Here is a 26,845-nt window from a genome sequence, read left to right as displayed (position 1 = left end):
TGTCCACGCTCCGCAAAGTCGGCGCTATATCTAGAAATTTTTTGGCAGTATTTTTTAAAATAATCTTTCAGTACCGTAAATAGCTTTGTCAGGTACAGCAGTGAATTTTTTTTAATTTTCCAATTTCAAGACCAAACGTCGAATTATTTATAAAATAAGACATAAGTTTACACACACTATACTTTAAGTTTCTGTTTCGAAAATATAAATAGGCAAGTAAAAAGCACAAGTTTCGGGGAAGGCATGATAGTAACGAAAGTACTTCTTTGCTTGCGTTGGATAGTCAATACTTTGAGTCACTTCCTGCATGAAGAGTAAAAGACTGCCCGTGCGCATCCCCCAAGGGAGTATTTTGTGCATGTGCCGGTTGCTCGCAGGGCATCATGGTTAATGTTGTGAAAAATGGCGCAAAGAGATCACTTCACTGTAAATAACGTAGAAAACAAATCACTGATTTTCAAGCGTACTCGTTGGATTCAGTAGATTAAAAGATGCCTAAGGCTACCAATGGTAAAAAGCGAAAGAGAGATAAGAAAAAGGATGAAGAACGCAACGCGAAGAAAGCAAAATCAAATGACGACGGTGGAGTCAAACAAAGCGATGTTGAACTGGGAGGAGAAGGTTATGGTTCTGAAAAGCCTTGTGAAAAAGAACCAGAAATTGATGATATTGATGAAATTCTGGAGGAGAATGCAGCAAGGAACAACTTAACGGCAATTAATGTCAGAAGCATTCTACATGTAAGCTCTGATTATTAATTTGTTGTGTACACGTGTGTCGTTGATCATGTAGCTACTTGTACTAGTACTTTGAATGGCGTAACCTAAGTTGGAACATTTGGTTGAACAGTTTAACAACGGCTTTTTTTCCAGCGGGCAATCCCCTCTTGGCCGAGAAGTTTTTCAAGCCTTTCGTCTTTTCGTGTGTATGTTTTTTTTGTTGCCATGTGATCATGTGTGAACTGCTGGTACATTTATGCTTATTATGGTAGCCTTAGGTTTACGGTAATGTACTCAACTCAAAGTAGGTGAAATATGATCATCAGGTGAGTGTAGTCCTCTGTTTCTGACAGTGACCAGGGCATTTTCGATAACTTACAAGTGCAGTAGTCATCTTCAGAGTCTACAGTACAGGTCCTGGGCATTGCAGCATTACACATGGGTTTCATGCGTGGAAATCCACCATATTGCACGCAAATTCCATGAGAAAAACATGTGTGAAACACCCGTGTAAAGAAATACACTCAAAAATACACAAGAAAATACATGCAAATTAGGAAAATCTGCATGTAAAACTTTACTCTCAGATTATTGTAATTTGCATGTATTCGGTTTACTCGAGTTCTTACATCGCTAGCTTAGTGAGTGTAGTTGTACTTGTGCGGGTGGCTTTGTTTTAATAGCATAAAGTGAATCAAACTTTTGAGGCGCATTCAAATGTTGGTATTATTCTTATGTTATCTGGGCTAAAAGTGATCCAAGTTTTTTTTACACATTCTTCACTTGAATCTTCATTTGTAGGCTTCGCAGAGATTATAAAAAGGATTCAATTAAAACCAGTTCCAGCTATCAACTCGCAACTACATGTATTTTGATGGACCAACTACTCTGTAATGTGACGCTGTTATTTACATCTCTGTTTTGGTGACCGGTCCCTTCTACATGTATTTTGTTTATTTTGGCAATAATTGAAATTTCTTTTAGCTTGCAGCGTCACTCAGTCATGTCGTCCATCTATTTTAAGCAAATAACCAGGGGTTACTGCAAGAACTAATTTTAGTTCCCGGGTTTTAGTTTTACCTGCCAAGGAAAGGTTGTCTTTTAAGGTCTTCAATTACACTACATGTAAATTTGTAGTGAAATTGTATCCAAGTTTAGTAATAACGCATTGTAATTTTTAAACAACAACTAAGGACATATCGTGAATAATTCAATGCTAATTCAATGTTAGAATAAAGACAGATGTAAAAGAGAAACCTGTGAGGGCTGACATTACGAGTCTTCATAGCGAATAACACATAGCTTAAATGGCAGGCTACTAATAACATCACGATTTAATTGACCTTTCAGGTGAACCACCAGAGTTTAATACCATCAACTGACATGATACAACTCACTTTGACTCTGAAGATGACTACTACACAGGTTGTCGAAATGTCAATCACTGTCAACAACAACAGTCCTATTCAGGACTATGTTCACCCACGGATGATCCTACTCAATCCTCTTATGAAATGACTGTTGTGTTTAAACCTTTCCCGGACAATTTATTGTTTATGTATTTTTAATGAATTCTTTCCTCTTTGTCTGCTATAGCATGTTGTAACTGATAAGAGGGTCCTTGCCATGGTGAAGAGTGCAGTTGCTGAAGCTGATGATGAGCAAGGTGATGATACTGCTGGTGTTGATCAAGATGTTGGACTAGACTTTGTAAGTTACTGTTATTTCATTGGAAATAAACCAAAATCCAGGTACAACTGTAGTGTGACAGATGGGCAACAACTATTGTACATGTACAAAACTGTACATGTAACATTCAGAGAGCAGTGAAAATAATGTGGTAATACATGGCAGCTTCACAAGGGACATTATTATATTGTACGTGTGCACTGTACATTTTTTGTCAAGAAATTGGTTAAATTGTCGTAAATTATTTAACAAAATTAACAAAAGAGTTACAGTATACATCGCCCTTGTGAAGCTGCCATGTTTTTTTTTTTTACCATTTTTTTTATTTTGTTTTAAGTGTTCTAAACATTTTGGGAGTGGTTACTTAGAAGTTAAGATGTACTTTTTTTTTCATTCATTCATTCATTCATTCATTCATTCATAGTTTATTTGGTAAAGCAGGTTAACTTAAAAGGCAGCTAAAGCTGATGTGGACCTGCTGATAAACTATTTATTGATGATATACTTACATGTAGGCAGTATGTGAAGCAGTGGTCAGTTCGAAAGCCATGCTCTTCTGACAACTGTACACTTCTCTCCAAGCCAGTTAATTCTATCTTTTCTTCTCTTTTGTGTTATTATTTATTCCTGTGTTACTCTCTGGTCAGTGTAATTATTATAGTAGTATCAATAAAAAACTGAAACCCCTTAGTTCTAAAGGTTACACTGTACAAGTACATATTGCATGTACAGTCTGTTCATTTAATAATCATTATTTTACAAAAGAATTGAGAAAACATATATAGGCCAAAAATTGAATTATTTTAGAAATGTTCTCTTTAGATTATATTAATCTAACATACTTTGTGCAGCACATCTTTCTATCTCAGTGACCTTTGTGTTGTGTACAGTTGTACCTGTGTTGTTGCCTGTGTTGTGTAGGTTTTTATTATAAATATACAGTGTACGTGTCAAAAAAAGTGCATTTTGCTTGATTCATTGTTATCATTTTGAGAAATGGTAGTTTACATGTAAGTGTTAAGCCCTCCGGTTCTTTGACCTCTATAATGGGTGGTTATCAGTCATTCAAACAGGCCTTTATCTCTCAAAAGCTTGAATTCAAGGTTTATAGGAAAAAATAGTTCTATGCAAAAGTACATAGTCCTTATTATGTACATGTATCTTGAAGTAGGAATTTTCAGAAGTGTATGGGATGGTGAATTGTGTGTGGTTCATGGAGACCTTAACAACGTATACTCCCTGTAGAAAACTTGTTATATAGCTTTTCTATGAAATTTACCTGTATGTGATATCTTTATTTACAAGGCACCAAAAATGACCAGAGCCAAGAGCAAGCAGACAAATCAAGGAGATCCTATTGCTGCTTTGGTAAGAAAATAATCTACTGTACAACTTACATGTACATAATATTATTCAGTCAAGATTTTATTTGTCTTCAGTTTGACCGTATTTTTCCCTTTGAAGCAGGCTTATACCATCAGTATTTAGAATTGTTTATTTTTTCAGGCATCCCAGTCGCCGATAAAAGACTTGAAAGCCAAGCAAACTTCAAAAAATAAGGTATGAAATGTTGGTGTTTAAGACTTGTTATTAGAACTGCATAAGGGACAGTGTATTGAGATTCATGGTTGGAAGTAGTCATGATCATCCTCAAGAAAATTTTGTATTTCTTCTCAATATTGGTACATCAATTTTGGCTTAAAGGACTGTGTAAAGAGTTGGTGTAAAGTGTCATCTCAGAATTACTTTGACATTGTTGTTGAATTTTGACCACCTTTCAGATTCTCCATGCAGTAATTCAAGGAGTAGACTACATTTGTATTTATTAAATAATACTCTACTTCTTGAGTTGGTGCTTTTTAAAAGAATAAATAATAATTGGTCACCTGCATTCATGCTTTAAAGCTCTGAACTGCATGTCAAAGTGCAATTTGCAACTTTATAAAGCAAAAACTGCTTCAGATGATCCCCTTGTCTGTTGGTTATAAAACTTATAATAAAAAAGTTTTGGTTTTTACATGACTCAAACAAATCTCACTGTGACTGGTATATTGTTGCCTCATAGAAGATTCACTTTACAGAGTTGGAGCTCCCAGAATCATCCTCTGATGAAGAATACAATCCAGATGATGAGGTAAGTCACTTGGTCTGTCTAGGATTTAGACCGTTTGGTCTATCATTTTCCAGAAGTGCCTTGTGCACAGCTGTATCATGCTGGCTTTCACCCACAATTGACATTAGGCAAGCACAGGCCTTACACACTCTAATATTTTCATGTCCCTAATATCGTGAGTATCAAATTACTTCTTAATTTTAGCACGAAATTTCCAGCATTAATAATCCTTATATTATACAATACAAGAACTTAATTGTTATCTCTCCTGAAGGGGCTATTCTGAGATAATTTACAATTGAAGTAATAATAAGTATGTGTAATCAAATGGTGACGAGTGAAATTAGGGAATAATTTCATGCACGTTTTGTCCAAATCCTTATAATTTCCCGAGCACTTTGAAACTTACAGCCCATAAAAAGTTGGTTTAACTGTGTCACATGTCCTCTTTTTCAGGATGCAAGTGATGATGATGCAGAAAGTTTTCTATCATTTTCAAGGTTTAACTGATGTTTTGGTTTGTTCAATCAAAAACTGAAAGTACAGTCTGTACTTGTCCAAGTACTTTTTGCCATTTTTGGGTTTGAGTTTTTCATATTTAATGCATTTAAATGCAATTTAAAGGAGTTAACAACTAAGAGCGCCTGGGTGCCTAGGTCAGCGGTCTTTGGCATGCGCATACCCGGTGGCTGGCTACATCGATCATGTGATTCCTTGGCGCATTCAGTTTTCCCTTTGTGCTGGGTTCTGTCTGCCATTTTCTTCCTCTCCCGCCCTCCCCCTAGGCTTGTTGGGTTTTTTTCCACTGATGTTTTTTCAGTGTGACGGGTGCCTGTTCCTTTCCTCTGGTGTGGGGGCTCATGACTGGGTTGCGCTGTTGTGCCAGTCATGGGGGCATTATTTCAATCTATGGATACGCCAGGCACCCAACCTCCATTTTAGCGATGCAGTTGTTAAATACAATTTTCTGTTAATGATGTGGAAAAACTTAGGGATATTATTTTTAGGGCTTGTACTTTAAACTTAACAATATGATGTGGTTTTAAATATTTTGGTTAACTCTAGAGTAAATGATCATGTACAAAATTCTCTCCCAGCATCCAGCTGAAAAATTTAATATTGGAAAAGACTTAAGAAAGTACTAAAACTGAAAATTAATGTCATAGAATGCAATGTTACATACTATAAAACCATTTTTTTAAATCAAAATTTCCTTTTCTGAATGAATGTTCCTTTTTTATTGCAGTGACCTGGCATCTCCAGCACATATGCCTGGTACACCGGAAAGTCATAAAACGGAGACTACAGAGTCTGGAGAGCCAACTGAATCAACTAAATCACCAACAGGTACATACACATGTGTACATATATTGTGCCCATGATTGTACAGTTTATCTTTCATTTTTAATTCAAATATCAATTTTGAAAAGTATACAATGTACAATGTATACTAATATTCAATGCATGTACATGTATCGTAAACATGTAACATGGTAGTTCTAACATTATGCATTATGTGTATATAAATAATTTATGCTCATCCCTGCTAAGGGACTCTTGCCACCAGAGACCTTTCACTGCTACCCTTTTCAAACATTGCATTTGTAATTGAACTGGTTGGGAAATGTATTATTAATGTATTGTACATTGTGTCTGGGAGCTTAGGTATTAAGCTTTCACGTACAGTGTGGGTCTTGCATGCCTCCAAAAAATTAAGAGGTTTTTTTTTCTCTAGTGACCCAACATTATTTTAATGTCTGTTCCTCAATCCAGCCTATTAATGCTCTGTGTGCAGTTGCAAGCTAAAGAATGAGATGACAGAAAAAAACAATGTTTGGAAACTGACTTACTGACTTTCTCAAAAATGTTAAATTACAGTTATTTTACCTTTGCCATAACAAATTAATTTATGTGTTTTGATTGAATTCTTTTAGTGACTAGATCATGTAGCAAGAGGCTTTTGCAGGAGCCATTTAAAGTACCTTATCCAGTAACGTTAACTGCATCAGCACCTTTTGAACTAGAAGAGGTACGTACATGTACCTGTACAGTACGTGTGACTGTCAAAGTTCTGTTTATAGTGGCTATGTAATGTAAAAATTCTAGTGCCAGAATCTATTTCAATCAGTCTAATCTTAATATAGGATTACACTTTAGCCTGCATGTAAGATTCTGGGAAACTGCCCACCCACCTACCCCTGCCCTAACCCAACATTTTGCCCTAGGAATGCAGTTAATAGTGTTTACCTTAGATTAGGGGTGGGGTAGGTGGGAAGTTTCCCAGTTTCCTAGCATGGTACAATGTTAAAAAAAATCTATTGCTGCTTTGTTTATGATGTCCTTATTTAAAGAATTATCATTTTTTTCTGAGTTTTTGCTTTCAAAAGGTATAAGAGCAGTAAATTTATTTTTAAAACGTTTACAAATTTTAAGTTTGAAAGGGCTCTTTGTTTCTGAGACATGTATAGTAAGCTTGAATTTCTTTTCTTCAATTCCATGATGTGACATTTACATGACTACCAAGGAAGCTGTGCAGAAGGTTTAAAAGTGAAGTGTCTTTTGAGTTTTTAATATCTGAACAGACTTTGTCTAAGAATTTCATGAAGAAGTGTACTGTAACTTCTCAACCCTATTCAGTAAGGTTTTGATGGCTAATATAAATTTTTTGTGAATCATGAATGGTACTCTTATTACAGTCTGTTCATTTACTTAATGTTGAATCTTTTTTGGGTGGTACAGTATATTGTGAGTTTGTTCTTGCAGATTACTGTTGTGGAAGAAGGTGACTTGATAGCCAAAAGAACTCGCTCTCAGTTGCCTCTCCAAGATGTTTCTATTGAAAGTATTGAAGGTACGTATTGTTAACACAACCAAGAACAGAAAGTATTAATCTACTGTTGTTAGTGAATTACAGCAATGTAATTAAATTTGGATTGCCCCACCCCTCTCTTACATGTACACCACAAACAATATTTGAAGCATGTTTCAGCATTGTATAAGGCAGGGGGGAGAGAGAACTGCGAGGTATTTTCCAAAAGGTAGCGCTCTTTTATGAAAGCACACAAGAATTACTGTCCCAAGGACTTTTGTCCAGGATTGTAGTAATAGTAAAAATATATGGCAAAGCACCTCAATATAATAATGAAACCTCTTTATTGCAAACATATTTAGCCATTCCCTTGGCTCTTTGTTTTCATTAATTTCCACTGAAGATTCTGTTGGTTTGAGCTTTGGATTTTGGACTTGTCTTCAGTTTGATTTTAGGCATTAGTTGAAATACACAACAGGATGGCAAAAGGAAGAGGATGGCAAAATGTATTTGTGTTTTGTTGTGATCTTTACTTATAACTGTGTTCAGGCCCCAGCTGTTGAAGAGCTGGATTAAGCACTAACCACCAGGTCCCAGTTGTTCGAAAGGTGGATAATACTATCCATTGGATAAATCTCTATCCAGTGGATTACGCAATTGATTTCCCTAATACCTATCTCCTGGAGAGCGATTTATCCTGTGGATATTGCTATCCAATGTTTGAACAATCAGGGCCAGATTAATATCCAGGGGATAAGTATAAGGAATACTAACTTAGTTTGTTATTGAGTGGATAGAGATTTAACTGGTGGATAGCGATTGCCCTTTTGAAAAACTGGGGCCTTGTCTTTTATTAAGAATTCATCTGTTTAAAGGAAGGTAAGGTTTGGTGGAAAATTTTTTCAAACATACTTAATCATGACACGCTTGTTACACAAGGTTTGCGATTGTCTTTCCTCTGCTTTCCTATTGTGTAAGTCTACTACTCTGAAGGAGTTGAAGGAGTAATTCTGACCAACACCTTCTGTTTTATTTAGCCACATTCCAGCCTCCAGATTTCACTGCTGATATGTATGATAGTATCCCAGTGGATGATATGGACTTTGAAGACATTGAATGGCAGAAGTGGCTTCAGGGACTAGTCAACTCAGGTATATACCATGTACATGTAGGAGAATCATTGATGATGTGCAAGTTCAGTATGTTAAATGCATTTATTTTTGAAAGACAAAGTTGGGTTTTTGCCAAAAATTGAAGAAGGCTAATGTCCAGCCTTCTTGGCCAAACAATTCCTCCAGTGGTCAATTCATAGAATGTGAAAGAATCACTTGTATGGCCAAGCAGAAAGTTCATAACAATGTTTGTCTATTACACTGTATGTCTATTACACGGTAAATCAAAAGTCTGATGCAAAAATTCAGTTACTTTGAAGCACTTTCAAAAATGACCAAATAACCAAGGTGTCATTCTTGCACTGAGCCCTTCAATTTCTTTCATTGGTTAACCAAATTCACTTCATATCGCCTGCTTTTGGAGAATGCCAACGACCATCTACATGTGGAAAGACTTAACAGTTGATCATATAATAGCTAAGTTTGTATGCCCCGTGCTTTACGTTTGACAGAGTTTTTGACTTTTTCATTGCTTGCTAATGCTCATCACCATTAGAGTTGATCTCTATGATATTAGAACTTTGTGCTAATAGTTTTTTATTGTTAAGATCTCAATGCTGGCATACAGTATTTTTCTCTTTTTGATTATTGAACAGCTGTGACTACATGTATTTTTTTGTACTTGTAGACATACACAAAGTAGTGTATGGTTTAGCACATTTTAATCCATTATTGCTTGTTGAATAATCCAGTTATTTTTATTTTTGTTTTACATGTAGATGAAGTCTGTGGTGAAGATGATCAGGAGGATACTGAATACAATTTCATGGCTGAAGACCAAAAAGAAGAAAAGGAAGAATACAGGAACGACAGAGCTGTTAGAATTCCACGTAAGTAACTAATGTGTGACTGTCAAAGATTCAGGACTCTAGTTTAGTTAATAGTTGAGGTTTAGTAATGTTATATAAAATCGCACAATTTTTTTTGTCCTCGATTACTGCCAGTAGGCTTTTTCTCCGTCAGTCATGACATTTATTTACAAAATAGCTTGCTGCCATTTTCTTGCATAAGACTGATACTTACCAGCACAAGAGTCATTTGAACTAGCCCGAAAAAAGTATTGATGTGCAGAATTGATCGCAGTTTTTACAATGTAAATCTGCCCCAAACACTTCACTTGCCCATCATACAAGTTTAGAATAGAATTCACTAGCCCAATAGCAAAATCTACTAGCCCCAGGCTATCGGACATGACTTTCTTTGGACGCTTTTTCAGTCCCTACATTTGTGTCAATTTATAAAATGTACACCTCTGTAGAAGAGACATTTGGTTCTGTCCTATTGGTGTCCATGATAATATTAAAGAGGTCTGACGATATTTGATTTGCTATTTGTTTCTTTGTAGAGAAGGAAGTTAATGAACTGTTTGAGGAATTACTGAAAGATGTAAGTATTACCGGTACATGTTGTATTTGTATAAACTAGGACAACAATTATTTGTCTTTTTTATGAAGGATTTAAAAACGATGTTACTGTTTATCACACACTGTGCAATACTGAATTATTTCATAATCCTTACTGAATTGTGATTACACAGTTTGATGACAACGAGGATGGCTATTGTGTGACTGACGAAGGGGAACCAGTAGGGTATCTGGAGATGCTAAGTAGCGGGTTGGTGTATTCTTTTGGTTCCAGTCTTAATCATGTTTCAATTTTTGTGTACAGTTTTACATTGGTATTTTTGTATTTTGTTATTTTTCCCATTCTGTTTTAATACAATTGATGTATAAACAATGCATAAAGTATTACAAAACATTAAACAGAGACACATCGAAGATGTACTGTTTCACTGTTCTGTCAAGCTATCAAGTCAATAAAAAAAAATTAATGAAGTAAAATGTTTAAGAATGAAAATTTTCGAAATCACACGTTTCACTTTCGTTTATTTTTGTTCTTAAATGTTTCTATAAAATTAAATTGATTAAGATAAATGATTATTGTTCTATCCATATGCAGTGTAAAACGTGGTTCAAGAAGTCCTTCCTGAGCACTATAGCCTTGATTTTTATTCTCATGATTGTTGCAGACTTCTCTACCTTTGCAATTTACGTCCGTCGATGTTAGAATAAAAAACCCTTGGTCTATATCATGTGTTTTGTTTGTCCCTGTCCATACAATAAATCTTCATTTTGACTGTTTGTGTGCAATCTTTTTTCTTTAGGACCAGTGGTCAGGATAATGTTCAGTTGTTCTCGCAGCAGCAGTTGGACAGATTAAATGTACAACTACAACAGGTAGATGAAGACACTGCGCATGAGCGGAGCACGCTTCACCACTTAAGAAACAAGATGGAGACTGGAGCCGAAATGCGTCCCGCAATCTGTTTCTGAGATCGTTACTGGGGACGCGTCGGTCAGCTATGGGGCATTTTTCTTCCCTGTCCCTTGTCCCCAGTAACAGTCCCTAGTAACAGTCCCAGTCGTCTTTGTGAAAATTAACTCTCCCCATCTTCCTTCTCGTTTCTAAAGTGGCAAAACTCATGATGCTTATAGCCAGTTACATGTCATACACATGCGTCATCATAACGACACAAACACGGGGATCAAATTAGACCTAGAGGAAATCACAAAATAAGAATCGTGGTAAGATGAAAACAGATCCCAGAGGTGTGCGCATGAACGAAGTTAATCAGGCGTTTTAATACAACAACAACATCAACAATAAAAAGCCAGCTCTACTTCATACTGTTTCTTATGACCGCAAACACATGGAGACCTACATTATAAGAAAGCGCAAAATTCAACTAACACTCCAGGAAGCGCGGTGAGCGGAGCACCTACACCAGAAAAAACATAATAAACTCATCGAGTTAGAAAATCATGGCGCTTACAGTTAATGATGGTTTTTCTTCTTGCCCCTTTCGTCGCGCGTGACTCTCGCTTCGTGCTCTTCTAACGCAGGTTTGATTGGTGGGTGGTAAAACGCGCAACTTAGTTTTTCAACTCATTTTGTAGCAATGTTGCAAAGCCAGTTGCTCGTTTTTGTTGCCCGTTTATCCGTAGCTTTATACCAGTTAACATATTTATCATATAAAAATTGTGTGCTCGTGTGACACCTTGCCTTTCACTCCGAATTCTAATCAGAATTTTCTTTCCAGCACACACAGCTCCTTACACAGATATACTTGATGTCGCGAGAGGATGACAGCCTGAGCAAAGAAGCAAAGCTGACACGTGACTATGTCACTGAATTGAAAGGTTTCCAAGACCGTGCATGTAATGCTCAGCTCATAAGAGGACTGGGTGACGGAAAGGTGCATACGTCAGCATTTAGCTTTCCAGGGCTTGAGGACGCTGTCGAGTAAGTCCCTTATGTGAAGAGTTGTGCGCGTCCTCTCGAGGATGCTGTTGGGTAAGACCCTTATGTGAAGTAATGTGCGCGTCCTCTCCAGGACGCTGTCGAGTAAGTCCCTGAAGTGTGAAGTTTTGTGCGCGTCCTCTCGAGGATGCTGTCGAGTAAGTCCCTTAAGTGTGACGTTTTGTGCGCGTCCTCTCGAGGATGCTGTCGAGTAAGTCCCTTAAGTGTGACGTTTTGTGCGCGTCCTCTCGAGGATACTGTCGAGTAAGTCCCTTAAGTGTGGCGTTTTGTGCGCGTCCTCTCGAGGATGCTGTCAAGTAAGTCCCTTAAGTGTGACGTTTTGTGCGCGTCCTCTCGAGGATACTGTCGAGTAAGTCTCTTATGTGAAGTGTTGTTCGTGCCCTTTTTTATCATGGCAGGATAAGATCAGTCGGTAGAGCGCTTAGGATATCGCGGGTTCGATTCCTGGGGCCAGAACAATACTCAGGGTCTTGAAATAACACTGAGAAGTGAAGGTTTCCCTTTGCCTTGCAAACGGCTAGACCTTTGTGTGGCCCGAATGACCGTGTAAAATGGCGGCCGCGTCTACAGTAGGAGACGTAAATAAATGTTCCCAATTTGTACTTTCGTGCTAAATACAGTGACACCGGACTCGATCGAATTTAAAATAATCTCTGGTTCTTTTCAGAATTGTTAATAGTACCTTCGTACCTAAACGACGAACACCGAGCCCACGAAAATGCGCCACTCCCAAGAAGGATAACAAATCTCCTGCCAAAACAACGAGGCGTTCCAGACGTGTAGAAGAAGAGCTGCTTCCGTCGCCATCCGACACCAACGTCCAGTTAATGGCGGCGAACACAAACGTGTTCCGGTTCGTGGAGTTGCTTCCTCTTCATAATCTTCTTCCCAGGACAGGCGACACGCCCAAGCAGTTGAACGGGCTGCGGGTCAAATTCTCGGATGCTGAAGATAACCTGCTGGCGATGGGAATGAAGCAATTGGGCAAAAAATGGGAACTAATTCAAGAGCATTTGCTGCCTGTGAAAAGTCCTAAACAGCTACAGATTCGCTGCAAGAATCTGCTATCTGCTCGAGCGCCTGAGAATGTTGTCAAGTACTATCGCAGATATAAAGAAATTTGGATAGAACCCACTAGGGTACAAGTTTCTACAGGTGATAATTAACTAAATAAACATGGCTCTTGCTCTGAGACCTATTGAATTTAGTGAATGTAGAATTTATTTTTCAAATTTCAATTCAAAGGTCGACAATGATCTTCATTGGAGTTAATTAATTTTTCTTTTAAAAAGGAAAAATACTTTAGTTGTCGATAACAAACGTGGTAGTTTCGTCGTCGAGGGGGTCAAAGAAGAAATTGGCCGCCTACTTAATTTTCTATAAATCGTCTAACTTTGTTTGTACTATACAGAACATCGTATTCGGAGACAGCGAAGCAGACAATCGTTGGAACCAGAGTGGATGAAAAATTACAAAAAGCGAGAGAAGGAACGCCGTGAAAGTCAAGAAAAAGCGAAAGCCAAGGTTGTAAAACAGAAAATAGAAGGTACAGCTTACGGCCGCCCTATTGCACCCAAATTTAGTGCCGGAGCATGTGCCGTGGCTCTACCGACTGGTAGTGGATCTGCTGGTAATGCAGGAACAGTCACTTGGGTTGCTATAACAACTTCTACAAGTCCATGGAAGGCTGTCGCGCCACCACAACCCCTTGACGTGGTTCGCGAAGAGCATAATTCGGACACGGTGACAAATGTGCGGTCATCTCCCGTTGGCAAGTAAGCTGTTGTCCTGTTTATTTAGTTTCGTTATCCCCGGGACGGTCTTGTTACTTTTTTGTCCAAGAAAGTATTGCGGAGGATTTTTAACTGTTTTTCTGGGAGTCAAATGAGACAGATGTTACAATCAAACCACTTCAAGGCTACCCCCATAAACTTTGTTACTGAACTGGTTAATATTTATAAACGAGACGTAGCTGATTTTTGACATCAACGTTGGGGTATTTTGGAACACAATTTAAACAGTTCACAGTCAGAGCAAATATTTGCAAATATCGAATGATTATTAAAGTATTCCACACATTGCGTTTACAATTTTTTTTCTTGTGTTTTTGTCAATGAGTGCGAGAAAGTTAATTTTAGTTCCTTTTTTATTTAAGTGTTCACCTAACCAGTACCATGACTACGAGCGAGGATAATTCACCACCAAGTCTTACATCTGCACCAGAACCTGATTTGGATACAAACGTTGATTCCAACCATTCTTCCGTAAATGATGAAACTGTCGCCCCAATGGACGAAACATCGGACAATGAACCGATTGTTCCTCCTTCTGAAGCTGATTCAAATTCTTCAAATGCTGCTACAAAGGAGACTAACAGTGAGCAAGAGAATGCATCGAAGGAGGCAACAGAAAAGACATCATCAGCGAACACAAGTAACAAACCAGTTCCTGTTTCTAAACCAAAGGCATCGCGTGACAAGAATGGGGGTGGCGTGGCATGTGGTCGCGTGACATCAAAGCCACACGTGACTGGGTCTGAGAGCGGAGGTGCCGGCAGTGGGACCTCGCGTAAAGCTGCGCTAAACTCACAGGCCGGAATGGCGGGAAGTTACATTCTGGAACCAGACCCTAAGGTAAATGGCGCTTTCCATTCAACCGAAACTTTCGAGAATTTGGAAATAGCCGCAAATGGGGAAAAGTTTCCAGAAAATTCGAAAACTGTTGAATTTCCGAAATGCGAACAATTCAAACGAAAATTATAGAAATTCAACGGGCAAATTTGAGTGGAAAGGAAACTTTCGGAAAAAATTTTCGAAAATTTGGGTATACTTCGCGAGGTTGTCCTCATTTTTGGAAATTTTGGAAAATGCTGTTCCATTCGCTACTAGAAGTTGCCGAAATTTCAAACCAGATGTTTTAGTTGACTGAAAAGCGCCCAAAGTGTACTGTAGTAACGCAACCGTTTTCAATTTTTCAGTTTTTCTCTTGTTTATAGTGAACGCAAATATGATAGTATATTTCTTGACACTCTGTAACACAGACGATAATTGCACGGAGCCTATTAAATGTCCTTTCTTAAAAATGCTATATACGCAAATAGAAAATATCAAAAAAAAATGTGGGGTGCATTCCCGACGGAAACCGTAAAGCTATTGCTCAAGTTTCCGGTCTTCCATTACCTGCTTTCTATTTTGATATTTATTCTTGTTTTGATTCTCTCAGTTTAGGAACAGGGCTCAAGCATTTGCTGAACATTTCATAGCCAAGGTTAAGGTGAGGTCCATTCTTTAGTTTAATACCCTATTTTTGGTAAACTTTTGCGGAATCGGTGACAACAGACCTAAAGGATGATTTTTGTAGGTTGCTTTGGCCATGCCTGCCATCTTGCACGCACGAAAGGATTCAAGCGACAAAAGCAATGTCACGTTTTTCAAGGGGCAAACAACTAGTAAAACCGGCCAATTCAATAAATTACATACTGTATGCTAAAGCAAATTGAAGGCATGCCAAATAGAGATTTCGAGTTTCGTCAAATTCGCGTTACTACTGCTTACTTCAAATCACTCATCGATACTTAGGTGTATTGAGCGTTTTCACTCACGTGGCCAGCATCTGTGCAAATTTATTGGAACAAAAGAATGCGTTTACTCAAGAAGGATTTCAAATCCCACAAGACTGGATTGGAACACCAACATGGCCGCCATGACGTCATGTGAAAGCGCAGTATTTCTTCCATAATTCTGAGTGGTTTTCGAAGTCTATTTCGAAGAACGAAGGTTGTATAAATTGCGTAATTCAGCTCCTATCAGGTGATGTTACACGGGACGATTCACAACGACAATTTTTTGCGCAACAAAACGTTGGAGTGTTGGAACAATGTTGTAACCTTTCGAAACAATGTCGCAGCCATGTTGCTGGGGTTGCATTGCGCTAAAAATCGTCGTTGCGAATCTTCTCGAAAAACATCACCCTTAATGTTATATTCTGAGAAATCTTAAAAGAGTTAAGTAAGGAAGAGTAAGTATTGTACTTTTTGCCTTCCTTTTGATAGAAGCAACTAACGGACGACCCCGAAACTTACGAGGAATTTCTACGAACGCTGGCAATGTCTTCACAGGAGCAGTGCTCCCCAGTAGAGGTAAATATTGTTTGGAAACGTTGACCCAGTTTCTCACTTACCCAGGTGCAGGGGTGAGTGAAACCTAATACTGTCATGAGTGAAAGTGAAACCTAATACTGTCATTCATTTCTTGCTGGCGACCGAAATTCGACAAGTCAGTCACCAATCCGTCGACCAAACCCTTTTGAAACGCGTGGTTTAGTAAATTTTGAAGGCAAATGAGTTCAGCAGATGAGATTTCAGGCATAAAACTCAAGGAAGTGAATTTGTATAAATTATTATTGTAATGACTCAATAGCCCACGATATATCAAAATTGTAACATGACTCCGAGGCTTTCTGGTCATTTTTCTTTATTTGGTTTAGTTTTCTTTGTACTGAAGTCTCTTTTGGGAATTGCGAGACAATGGAGTCGTAAAAAATTGGCAGTTTTGAACCTAAAACCTCGGAGTCACGTGGGCTATTCTGCAACAAGACGGAAACTGGGACGAGTTAACTTTCGCAAAGACTTCTGGGACTGTTGCTAAGGACAAGGAAAAAACATTGGCCAATAGATGACCGGTGCGTCCCCAGTAACGATTACAGAAACAATTGCGAGACATATTTCGTCTCCAGTTCCCTTCTCGTGAAAGGTTTCAACCCAGGAGTCTTTTCAAAAGTAGGTTGAGTTTGATCGTCCGGTTGAACGTAGTCCTGAATAAGACTGTTGTTGTTGACAGTGACTGACGTTTCGGCGATCTGTGCGGTATAGACCTATTCGGCTAACTCAATGTTGTACCCGATTCAAATCTCCCGGGGATAAGATTCATTGTGTATTGTATTTGCATTATAATGTGGCATTCACATTTAAATGATATGGAAATTCCTGAAACAAAACGTTTTATTCCCAAAGGGTTTGAATTGGGTACAACATTGAGTTAGCCGAATAGGTCCATCATCTTCAGAGTCAAAGTGAGTTGTATCACGCCAGTTAATGACGATCACGTAAGTCAGATTTGTTTCTTAAGTGGTGAATTACAGCTTATCTCAATATCATTTTTTATAGTTATACAGAAGGGTTGAAGTTGTACTAGCAGATTATCCTGACCTTGTGGAGGGTTTTGTGGGATTTTTAGAGCCTCACCAGGCAGTTGAAGCGGGCGTGGTAAGTTCCTTACTTTCTTTTGGATCAATTTAGGTTTTATGTAAACTGCCCACCTACCCCTCCCCTAAACCAATATTTACGTTAATGTTAGCTTAGGGGAGGAGTAGGTGGGCAGTTTGTTCCCTTCTTTTTTCATTGGAAAAATCTTTTTATTGTAACTCTTGGATCACGACCAAGACCTAAGGCAGAATCTTTTCTGTAAATTAATGTATCCCGAGCCAACACCACAATGTTATAACTGTTCCTTCTTCTTGTTATTTCATAGTTTATGGCAAACTTAGAGTTTGTAAGAGCAAGAACGTTCCTGAGAAAGCTTGAGGTCAGTTAAAATACTTTTTATGTGCACTAGTTAGTGTATTTGTTCGAGATAAAGCAATGCAAAATCTCAGAAAACGTAAGAGAAACAGACGCCTGCAAAGTACAGTTGAATTTCTATAGTTCATTGGCGGCTTTTAATCCCGGGTTAAACTCAACAAAGTTTTATACGGGGGCAGAGGCTCTGCCTCGAGGTCCAACCCCTTTCCCTTTTATATACCATTTTTGAAAGAAAAGGTACCATTTTCGTATACCCTCTATTGACAAATGGTTCCCCTTTCACATGCCAAGTTTAGAACTTTGCATCCCTTTTAACTGCTGTAAATGCACTGTCTCTTTTAAGTGTCTTATTTATATTTAAAAATATATTAAATAAAACACAAAACCAGAGCGCTCTTTCACAGACATACGATGCATCTGTCAGCCATTTTAGGCCTTTTACAGACCAAAATGTCATATTTCCTTACCTTTTCATATACTTCAACTAGTGAAATCCCTACCCTTTCATATATCTGACGCGTGAAAAAGAACCGTTATAGGCCATTATAGGAAGTACCCCGGGCTTTGAAATCTAAGGGCTTTTCCATTTAGGAGAACTTTTGAGACTTTGATGACCTTTTCTGAAGTCTCGCTCCGCGGGTCTCGCGCTAAATTTTTGAAGGTGCAAAGCACAATTCCCAGATCTGGAAGTGTGCTGTGATTGGTCTACGTTTTTAACCGCCCGCTTCAGCAGACGTTCGTTGGGAAGGACTGCGCGACCAGCCCAAAGAACGTCTGCGTCGGGAGGCTACTTAGTTGTTAGTCGGTTTTACAACTTTTAACATTGCATGGACTTGAATTGCCCTTTCAGAGCGCGAAACGTTTGGCTTCTCTTATATTTTTGCTACTAGGTTCATTTCCAACGGACTCCTTCTCAATTCAGGAAGATAATCAACGCGTTTCATTCTTGGAATAAGAAAGCAGTCAAAGACCCTCTGGAGGTTTGCGATGGGCATTTGACTTTTTGTGTCTGTTTGTTTTTAGGGAAGCACCATAGCTAAGAAAAATTTGGTAACCTATCCATCCGAAAATGTTTTTTAATCACTTGAATTCGATCTGGAACACTTGGACACGTTTCAACAAGTTCTAACGAACTCCTAAGAGCTCCGTGGGTAAATAAATTACAAAAAAAAAAGAAGAAGAATATACAAAAACAGTAACTGTTTCCTTCCGGTCCGTTTTTGTGTACTGCATTTTACTGTGTAGCACACCAATAAACCGTTCAGCTTCTTTTATGTCACTGTTGTTCTGTTGATCGCTCATTGGTTAAACTCTTAAATGTATGTAAGTTGAACACTTAAATAAGGTGGCTCGACTGGAATTTTTGGGGTTGATACCTCCCCAGTTTGAGCATCAACTACGTCGGCATGAGTAAAGATATGGAAAAAAGGTTACGACAGCTGTAATATGTAAAGATGAAAATTTCTTGTGATCTGGGTTTTATTGTAATCGCAGTCGCCATGGCAACGTAATGACGCCATTACGTTTTTCATTTATCTTTGTGTTTCTCTGTACCAGGAGTTTTTTGAAGAAATCGCTTAAGGGAGTATGTACCTGCCATAATTGCCTCCATTATGGAAAATGTTTGAACAAATTTTATGAGAGCGTTTTCGAAATATTTTGAGATGCAGTTTTAAGAGTCATAAAAACGGTGAAATAGCATGCTAGCCACACAATTCGCTGATATTTTAAGAAAATGAAAAGCTTTGGGAACGCGGCTTCATCTCATAGTGGTTTGATTCCATTAAAAACTGTATACAAAAAGAGAGGGAATTGCTCTGGGCGATCGCGAGTAAGAAGAATTTTATTAACTTACATTCAGCTGCTTTTGATACAGTTTTTGGACGTTATTTGGTCCATGCCTAAAAATTTCGCATTTTTCCAAAAACCGCTCGATAAATGTTTTTATAAATTCGACAATCCCGACATCAATCGTCAAGAAATATTCCCTGCAAGTTTCAAGAACATTGAAAACAGGGAAGGCTTTTAAATAGGGCCTCAAATATAGCCAGTTTTTTTAGAATAAGATGGTAATGGGAAAAAAGATCCTTGTGCCGTGTTTGGTATAATAATGAACGCCTTTTTCTAGTTTAGTATTAGAAATATGGTCTTTCACTGTGTATTTCTCGGGAAAAAGGCGATCATTATTACATCCAAACACGGCACAAGGATCTTTTTCCCGATAATGTTAATATTTTTAAGTCTAAGCTATGATCAATTCTGCTGTAATTTTTCTATATTTTTAAATTTTTTTGTAATTTTTATAATTTTTTATATTCATGTGTACATATATTATAGATTATATGTTTAATTTTTTTTATACTAGATATTATTATCATAATTGTAGATTTAATGCACGTTCGTATTTTGAACGAGTACTTGTGCTCTTAGACGATAACGTGGTTAAATAAATTATTGTTATTGTTGTTGTTATTGGTAGCAGTCATCCTCAATGTTTTTGTTTCACCATTTCAGCTACGACAAACTCTTGTTCCAATGCTTAAAGGCCAGACGCACCTGATTGAAGAACTTTACTCATTTTTTGAAGACACAAAGCCCCCTGTGTGGTGAGATAACATAATTAAAATTAACAAATAAATGCAGCAAGAATAATTAAATATATAAATAAATAAATAAACAGTACGATCCACTCTTATCCATTTGGTACGGAAAATAATCAATTCTTCATAAAACGACTTTATCGTGTTCTGTTTGTTTTTCAAGTTCTGATGATGATTTCGAGGAATTTGAGTTTGGAAGTGGCAGCGAACCAGAGGTATGGTATTAAACATGTTCTGTTAAACTTCTCCCAGATACGCAATGTTGAGGAATAAGGTTTCAAAAGGTTTAAAAACAGGACACTTTATAGCGCCATTGTTCTCTTTTTTAAACGTAAAGCATTAGATTTAAACACGTATTCAGCAAAAATATATTCTTAACTTAACAAATTCTGCGTGTTGGGTTATTTTGCCTGTGGCCGTAATTAACCTTTAAAGAATTTCGGTCAAGGAGGGAGGGTTTTAAAGCCACTTAATATATTCATCAAAACAAACAAACACACAAACAAAAATAAGAGATAGAACTTTAAGTCGTAGTTTAAGGTTAGTCTAACTTCTTGTGATGATTTTTGAAGGTGGACGATTTTGAAGAAGTGGAAATACCATGTCTGGTGGAGCCGAAGAAAATGAAAGGTCGCCCTCCTAAAGAAACTCAGAAAAACAAGACAAGGAAAAACAAAAAACCTTCCGGGATAGCTAAAGGTTCAAAACAACAAGGAAATGCAAGCAAACCGGCAGGAAATAAAACTAAAACAAAAACTAACCTCACTAAGGGAGGCAAGCAATATACTCTCCTTGGGGGATCCGTCGGAGAAAATGAGGGGGGAAATCTGAAACACCCCCCTAGTATTGCAACAAATAAAGAAGTTACAGGGGAGGAAAGTGGATTGGACGATCAAAGAAATGAGGTTCACCCTCAAGAAGGACCTTTGTCATCAACAGCAACCTCGCTGCAATCAGAAACTAGTAATGACAGTTATCACAGAGAGGAACTAAACCCGGCCTCTGGGGACACTTTAAGCCCCGAACATGAAGAACGCGAAGTGAGGAACTACGAAAGCGAGGAACAAGAGGATGATGGGAATTCCGACGTGGAGCATGATGGGTATGAAGAGGATGAAGATGACGATTTTCTGGATGGTGAACCTGCTGTTTATAGTAATGACTTTACAAGTGGTGACTTAGATTGTGACGTAGTTGGTGACGTCAGAAGTGATGCTGCCGCAAGTGATTGTGGTAGTGGCGACGTTGATATGGCCTCTTCGGGTGTTGTGCCAGCTAAAAACCTTCAACGAAGTGAAGACGGACAGGTGGTTCTACTATGGACCAGGTAAGCCTATTTAAGAGAGGCCGGTTTACTCGAAAGAGCCCCCCCCCCCCCCCCCCCCTGCTGCGCCTAGGAGCTAGGATAATAATCTGTTTCGGTATTGAATAATGTTGGATTAGCCCTTCTGGCTTGAAACGTTTGGGGCCGTCCAGATTAATTACAAACAATCCAGCAGTACCGGGGCAAATCTTCTCAAACATTTACATGTGTACCTTACAAGTGTAATTTATTACATTTGTACAAGATTGTTGGAGTTGGTGAGATAAAGCTCTAGACCCGAAAGTGGGTGGGTCGTAGGGAGGGTAAAATAAAATTACATTACAAGATGTTTTGAACTTTTGCTTCAATCGCTTATTGAAACTAAATGAATGGCCTTTGCCGCGTTTTAGGCGGTATATATAACCCTACGTTAACTACAAACTAGAATATGATATGGCCAACTGATAACTATAATCCTACGCGCGTCAAATCAAACATTTTAAACGAAGCTCAAAATCAATCAGTGATGCACCACTCTGGGTTGTTTACATTTAAATAGGACACTGAGCTTGTCCCAGGCCAGATTGAATTCTTTTCTTATCTCATTATTCTGTCGAGGGAAATAATAATAAATTTGATTTTACTTTAATGGCTAAGAATGTTATTGTTCTTTTTTGTTATTAAGGGAGGACGACCGGACGATTTTACAAACTTGTCAACAGATGGGTGCAAAATCAGAAACATTCCAACACATAGCAGACAGTCTGAAAAATAAAACTGCAGCCGAGGTAAGCGCATTAAGACGGCATATCACAGCTGTCATAATGGTCTAATCCGCTGACCTGTATTGTATGGCCGTTTTGTGGACTCAGGAACCACACTCATCATGGCACGTATTTCTTTAGTAATCCACTGGCCTGTTAGTAATTTTTCATTCAAAGAAGACTCTTGGTATTTATCAGGTGCTCCGCTTTTAGGCTGACTAAATCCATACATTAGTTTACCACTTAAGAAAAATGTAAATGACTAAAATGCCATGAAATCATCCCCGATTCTCACCCCTGTCTGCTTTTTCGATTTGTCAACGTTCACTCACTGGTTTTGCCGTGTTTTTTTGTACTCCTTCCCGATACTTTTTTTTTCTTTCAGCTCTTAGGGGCCTTCTTTTGTTGAATCAATTATATCTTTTATATTTTTTCTTTCAGGTCCAAAAACGTTTCATGGATCTACTGAACCTTTTTAAGGCTAGTAGTGGCGATCGAACAAGGGAATCCACAAACGAAGATTCTTACAGTGAGGATGAAGCCGAAGACGAAGAAGACAGTGAAACAATTGGCGAATCAGACGGTGAACAGGCCCACGACGCCTAGCCCAACTTCGATGATGTAGACATCATTGTTACGTTCAACGGTTAATCTGCTTCAGCTGGTATCCATCAGTGAACAAACTAAAAAAGACTACAATTGTTGATATTGAGCGAAATCAAGATAACAAAGGATAACGCGTTGGATATTCTGAAAATAGTGAACAACTATCATGCTCGTTAACAGCAGAAGCAGTTCGGGTGCAAATTTATACGTACGGATATTTAGACAGCATTTGGCAGGTAATAAATTAAATCGTTCGAACTCAATAACAGAAAATGCCAATCACTGTTTAGTGCTAATGCACGTAGCATAAAATACCAAAACACCTCAGTTGGTTGAAATTAGACTTCGTTTAAGATAACAAATACTCCACAGAGTCAATTATAAACAAAGTGTTTTGTTAGAAGGGAAAAGACCGCAATACCACAGTGTGTTAATTAACAATTATTCGCCGAAGGCGAAGTTAATATTGTTGAATAATCCCCGAGACGAAGTCGAGGGGATTATTCAACAATATTAACTGAGCCTGAGGTGAATAATTGTTTTAGTATATTCACACGAAGTGATCTCAACAGAATCAGAAAGGAAACCATTAAAAAACGATTAGTTTGATTGACGGGTGAATTCATGCGTGAACACGAAGCCGTAAACAGTGGATGCGCAAAAGTTAGATCTTTACAGTATCTTCAAACATGACAAATGATAGTTTTAATCCTTTTGTATCGAGTTTTGTAAGCTTTAGCATCAACGGTTTTAAAGAAAACGCCGAAAATTTAAATTACTACCCAATTCTGAGAAGAAAAGTATCTAGAGCTTTATTTGTTTCTGTCAACTCGCCGTGAATGAGAAAGTTTTCTTCGTCGCTTCTTGCAAATGCTGTCAACAGCGGCTGCGATCAAGGTGAGCGTTGATTATCTCCAAAGTTCTTTACCTTGTTAACTTGCTGGCACGTACAGTTTTCGAAAATATTTGCCTTCCTCTCTTCTCCATAAATTAACTTCTATTTATAGGCAAAATTGGTCGTGCGAGAAAATCCCGAAATCACAAAACAGTGACAAAGCGACCTCGTTTTCCTCTGTAGTAGTAAACATTGCTTCGAGCGTACAAAATTCAGCTAAAGTAAACCACTTCACAATAAATCACGCTGTTTAAACACCATGAAGTCTTTTCTTGCCTTCAAAGTCATCAGCACTTGGATATTCGTGTATTTTCAAAAAGGTTTTACTTTGAAACTTTGGCAAAACACCCAGTTCACGACAGCGATTTTGTTCGGCTTTATATTCACCGCCTAGCGCGGTGAATATAACGTCATAGTCCGAGATAGCTAACCAATCAGATTGCTTGAATTACCAAGATCACTGAGTGTGTATATACTAATGTTCGATATACATCGTACTATTGCTGATAATCAAGATGGGATTTATAGAACATAACCAAGTTGCATTCTGAAGAGCATCAAGAATGTATAGAATTCCATACGCGTGTACTGCGCGATATCTTTCATTGAATGGTCATAGGACGTCAATCAAACTTCTCATTAGTAGACCCCTACTCTTGGGACCAGAAATGGTGTCCTCTCACGAGAGATGTTAGTCACAGAAAGTAAGGTTCGTTGTTATAGCAACGAAATTTCATAGGTAGACTGAAGAGAGCGAGACCTGTCTAAAATACATTTCCATCTCTTTTCGAGGCGATCACTGGTTGAAATTTGTTGAAAATAAATTAATCTAAGGAAAAATAGTTATTAATAAAAGCGAATGTTGGTGGTGGTGAATGGTGATTGTCGTCCCCAGAGCCGCAGGAGCCTGGGCACGATTTCTTTAGCGGAGTCACGACAACAGCTGTCGTAAATTACTGTGCCTCCCCTCCCCCGCAAACCAGACCCATAGGAGATGGTGTCGTCACAAAGGGTGTAGACTTCCTATTCTCTTTTCAAAGATGAGTGAGCAATCTTGTTTGTTCTCTTCGAATTGTTAGGGTATTAAAATGAAGGAGAGAAGAATAATGGCAGCCAGTGACAAAATGACGCAATAATCACAACCAGCAAGGTCTTGCGCGAGTTCTTTGAGTTCTAAACTAACGCGGAAACGCTTGCTATGCATTCCAATCAGTTTTTGAAAGGCTTTCGAGGTATAAATCAACCTTTCTCCGTATACGGTTTAGTCCTCCGTTTTGCGCGCGTGGGCGACCTTTCTCCCCCGGATATCGATCCATAATAGCACAACAAAGTTGGCAAGATCCCCATATTCATGATGTGGTATCGAGTAACAAGCAGAAACAACTGTCATAATACAACAAACCCATCATTGTTCTTGTGCAGCCTAATAAATTGTAATCACTGCAAACGATGGCTTCTCAAAAGAAAAGTTTGCCTTCCTTTGCTTCTATTATTTCTGTTTTGGCGATTGTTCTTTACGGAGCCGGTTTTCTGAGAGTAGAATTTGAGCTGAACGAACAAAGGAAGAGAATATATGCTCTTGAAAACATTGAGGAGACTGAGCCGTCCGATGCTCCAAACATCAACAAAATAGTGAGGAATGCTGGCGGTAAGTTTGTATTTAATATGGTTTAATAGTTTACAGAAAACACCTCAAACAGAATTTGCTATTCTAGTAGTTTTTTCTTTCCTTTTTTCTTTTTTTTTTTCTGAAAAGCAAATATTGTGAGTCCAGAAAATTTTCATATAGATATCTTGTCTTTGCGTACTCATCGCGTGGCGTCGAGACAAACGAAACGACCGAAGGTGACCAGGTCAGGGAAATAGCATTAAAACATGTTTTTTTTAAGGAAAGATTAAAAAAAAATCGATCCTATAATGTACTTTGTTTCTCAACAGTAAATGTTGGCTACTTAGTGAATTGCCTTGTTGTGCTCAAGGACAGCTGAAATTGAAAAACGAACACGGAAATGATATTTTTGATGGGGAGGGGTTTCTTTCGCAGCAGAGCTACAACGTGCTACAGGCGGCTGTATTGATCAAGGAAGAAGGACCAAAAACGCGCGTGCGAACTTTCCTTACTTCGTTCTTATCTAATCAGATCCTTGGAACGACTTTAATACCCGGGAGAGATTTTAAACAATTGTTACGCAACGTTTTGGCGGGTAAACAAGGTGTATTGACACTAGTGTGGGTATATGACACAATTACTTAGCACTTTATTTATCGGAGAAGAACAAACGTTTTTCCTATTTGACGAACAAGATGATTGACCCTGTCAATCAGGAGGATAGCGTTAATTCGTTGTATTTTCGCTTTGTCAGATCTTGAAGGCTTAGATAGTGTAAATTATGGAGGGTAAAAAGTTTGATCATTGAGGCGGGCAAGAGGGCTACCCTCCCCCCCCCCCCCCCCCAACCCCCTTTTTCGTTGCTTACCAATAATCCAAGTTAACTCTAGTAAGTCTCATAAAAACCAGGTAGACAGGGTCCTCTGACCTGATTTTTAGCACTTACACGAGAAATGTTCTTTGTAGAATCTAAATATTTCAAGCTTACTAGGAACAGACGCGTAGCCGATGCATTGAAAAACACCACAGGAGCTAGAAACTCGGTAGACATGGAAACGGTTCTGAAAATCAGCAAACTGTTTTCTGAGTTGAAACCTCAACTCTGTCATTCAAATGGCGTCACATGTCCCCCAGGCCCTCCCGGTCTACCTGGACCAAAGGGAGACAAAGGATCTCGGGGACGAAGAGGACAGAAGGGACGAACAGGAAACAGAGGAGATCAAGGCATTGTGGGATCGCCTGGAATGAGCGGAAAGCAAGGCATCATGGGACTTGTACGTCCGAAGGGTGATGTTGGACTCAAGGGACAAAAAGGAGACATGGGACCTGCAGGCATGCCGGGAGCTAAAGGGGAACCTGGTGAATCGATTTCAGCTCCTGTTGTTGCTGTGTCCCCTAAAACGCTGACAGTTAACGAAGGTGGATCAGCTTCATTTCAGTGTTCAGTGAGTGGTAACCCTAAACCTGCAATCAAATGGAGAAAATGGAACAGTCAGTCACAAATAAGCCGGCCATTGGCTTCAGAAGGAAAGCTGCTTCTTAAGAATGTCCGAGCAAGTGATTCGGGTACATATAACTGTTCAGCGGTCAACATTTTAGGACGAGCCCAGGGACTGGTACAGCTGATAGTAAATGGTAAAGTAAATGGCAAGACCTTTATGAAATAA

General features: G+C 38.5%; 2 protein-coding genes across 3 annotated transcripts; both read left to right on the top strand.

The window, feature by feature from the left end:
- Positions 1-388: 388 nt before the first annotated feature.
- LOC140936515 (uncharacterized) lies at positions 389-22,689 on the top strand. 2 transcript variants are annotated; one of them, XM_073385999.1, is made up of 28 exons: positions 389-740; positions 2,316-2,429; positions 3,714-3,776; positions 3,915-3,968; positions 4,474-4,542; positions 4,978-5,021; positions 5,768-5,868; positions 6,456-6,550; positions 7,285-7,372; positions 8,368-8,481; positions 9,222-9,332; positions 9,848-9,888; positions 10,040-10,116; positions 10,667-10,739; positions 11,603-11,805; positions 12,491-12,978; positions 13,235-13,598; positions 13,979-14,456; positions 15,046-15,096; positions 15,875-15,961; positions 16,988-17,086; positions 17,352-17,405; positions 18,292-18,381; positions 19,916-20,007; positions 20,165-20,216; positions 20,574-21,328; positions 21,990-22,092; positions 22,510-22,689. In XM_073385999.1, exons 1-28 carry the CDS (start codon positions 492-494, stop codon positions 22,672-22,674), a joined length of 4,374 nt encoding a protein of 1,457 aa, XP_073242100.1. In that variant the 5' UTR covers positions 389-491; the 3' UTR covers positions 22,675-22,689. The 2 variants fall into 2 exon arrangements, with proteins under 2 accessions (XP_073242100.1, XP_073242101.1); XM_073386000.1 differs by lacking the exon at positions 18,292-18,381.
- Positions 22,690-24,981: 2,292 nt separating this feature from the next.
- LOC140937980 (uncharacterized) lies at positions 24,982-26,845 on the top strand. The gene is made up of 2 exons (XM_073387535.1): positions 24,982-25,217; positions 26,145-26,845. The coding sequence occupies exons 1-2, from the start codon at positions 25,019-25,021 to the stop codon at positions 26,843-26,845; spliced, it is 900 nt and encodes a 299-aa protein (XP_073243636.1). The 5' UTR covers positions 24,982-25,018.

The sequence above is a fragment of the Porites lutea genome, chromosome 5 (assembly GCF_958299795.1).
Source record: "Porites lutea chromosome 5, jaPorLute2.1, whole genome shotgun sequence".
Taxonomy (NCBI): Eukaryota; Metazoa; Cnidaria; class Anthozoa; order Scleractinia; family Poritidae; genus Porites; species Porites lutea.
This window is presented reverse-complemented; position numbering and strand designations above follow the sequence as displayed.

Coding starts and splice junctions, on each gene's coding strand:
- LOC140937980 (XM_073387535.1), top strand. CDS start 25,019: ATGGCTTCTCAAAAGAAAAGTTTGCCTTCCTTTGCTTCTATTATTTCT. Junction 25,218..26,144: donor AATAGTGAGGAATGCTGGCG/GTAAGTTTGTAT, acceptor TGTTCTTTGTAG/AATCTAAATATTTCAAGCTT.
- LOC140936515 (XM_073385999.1), top strand. CDS start 492: ATGCCTAAGGCTACCAATGGTAAAAAGCGAAAGAGAGATAAGAAAAAG. Junction 741..2,315: donor ATGTCAGAAGCATTCTACAT/GTAAGCTCTGAT, acceptor TGTCTGCTATAG/CATGTTGTAACTGATAAGAG. Junction 8,482..9,221: donor TCAGGGACTAGTCAACTCAG/GTATATACCATG, acceptor TTTTACATGTAG/ATGAAGTCTGTGGTGAAGAT.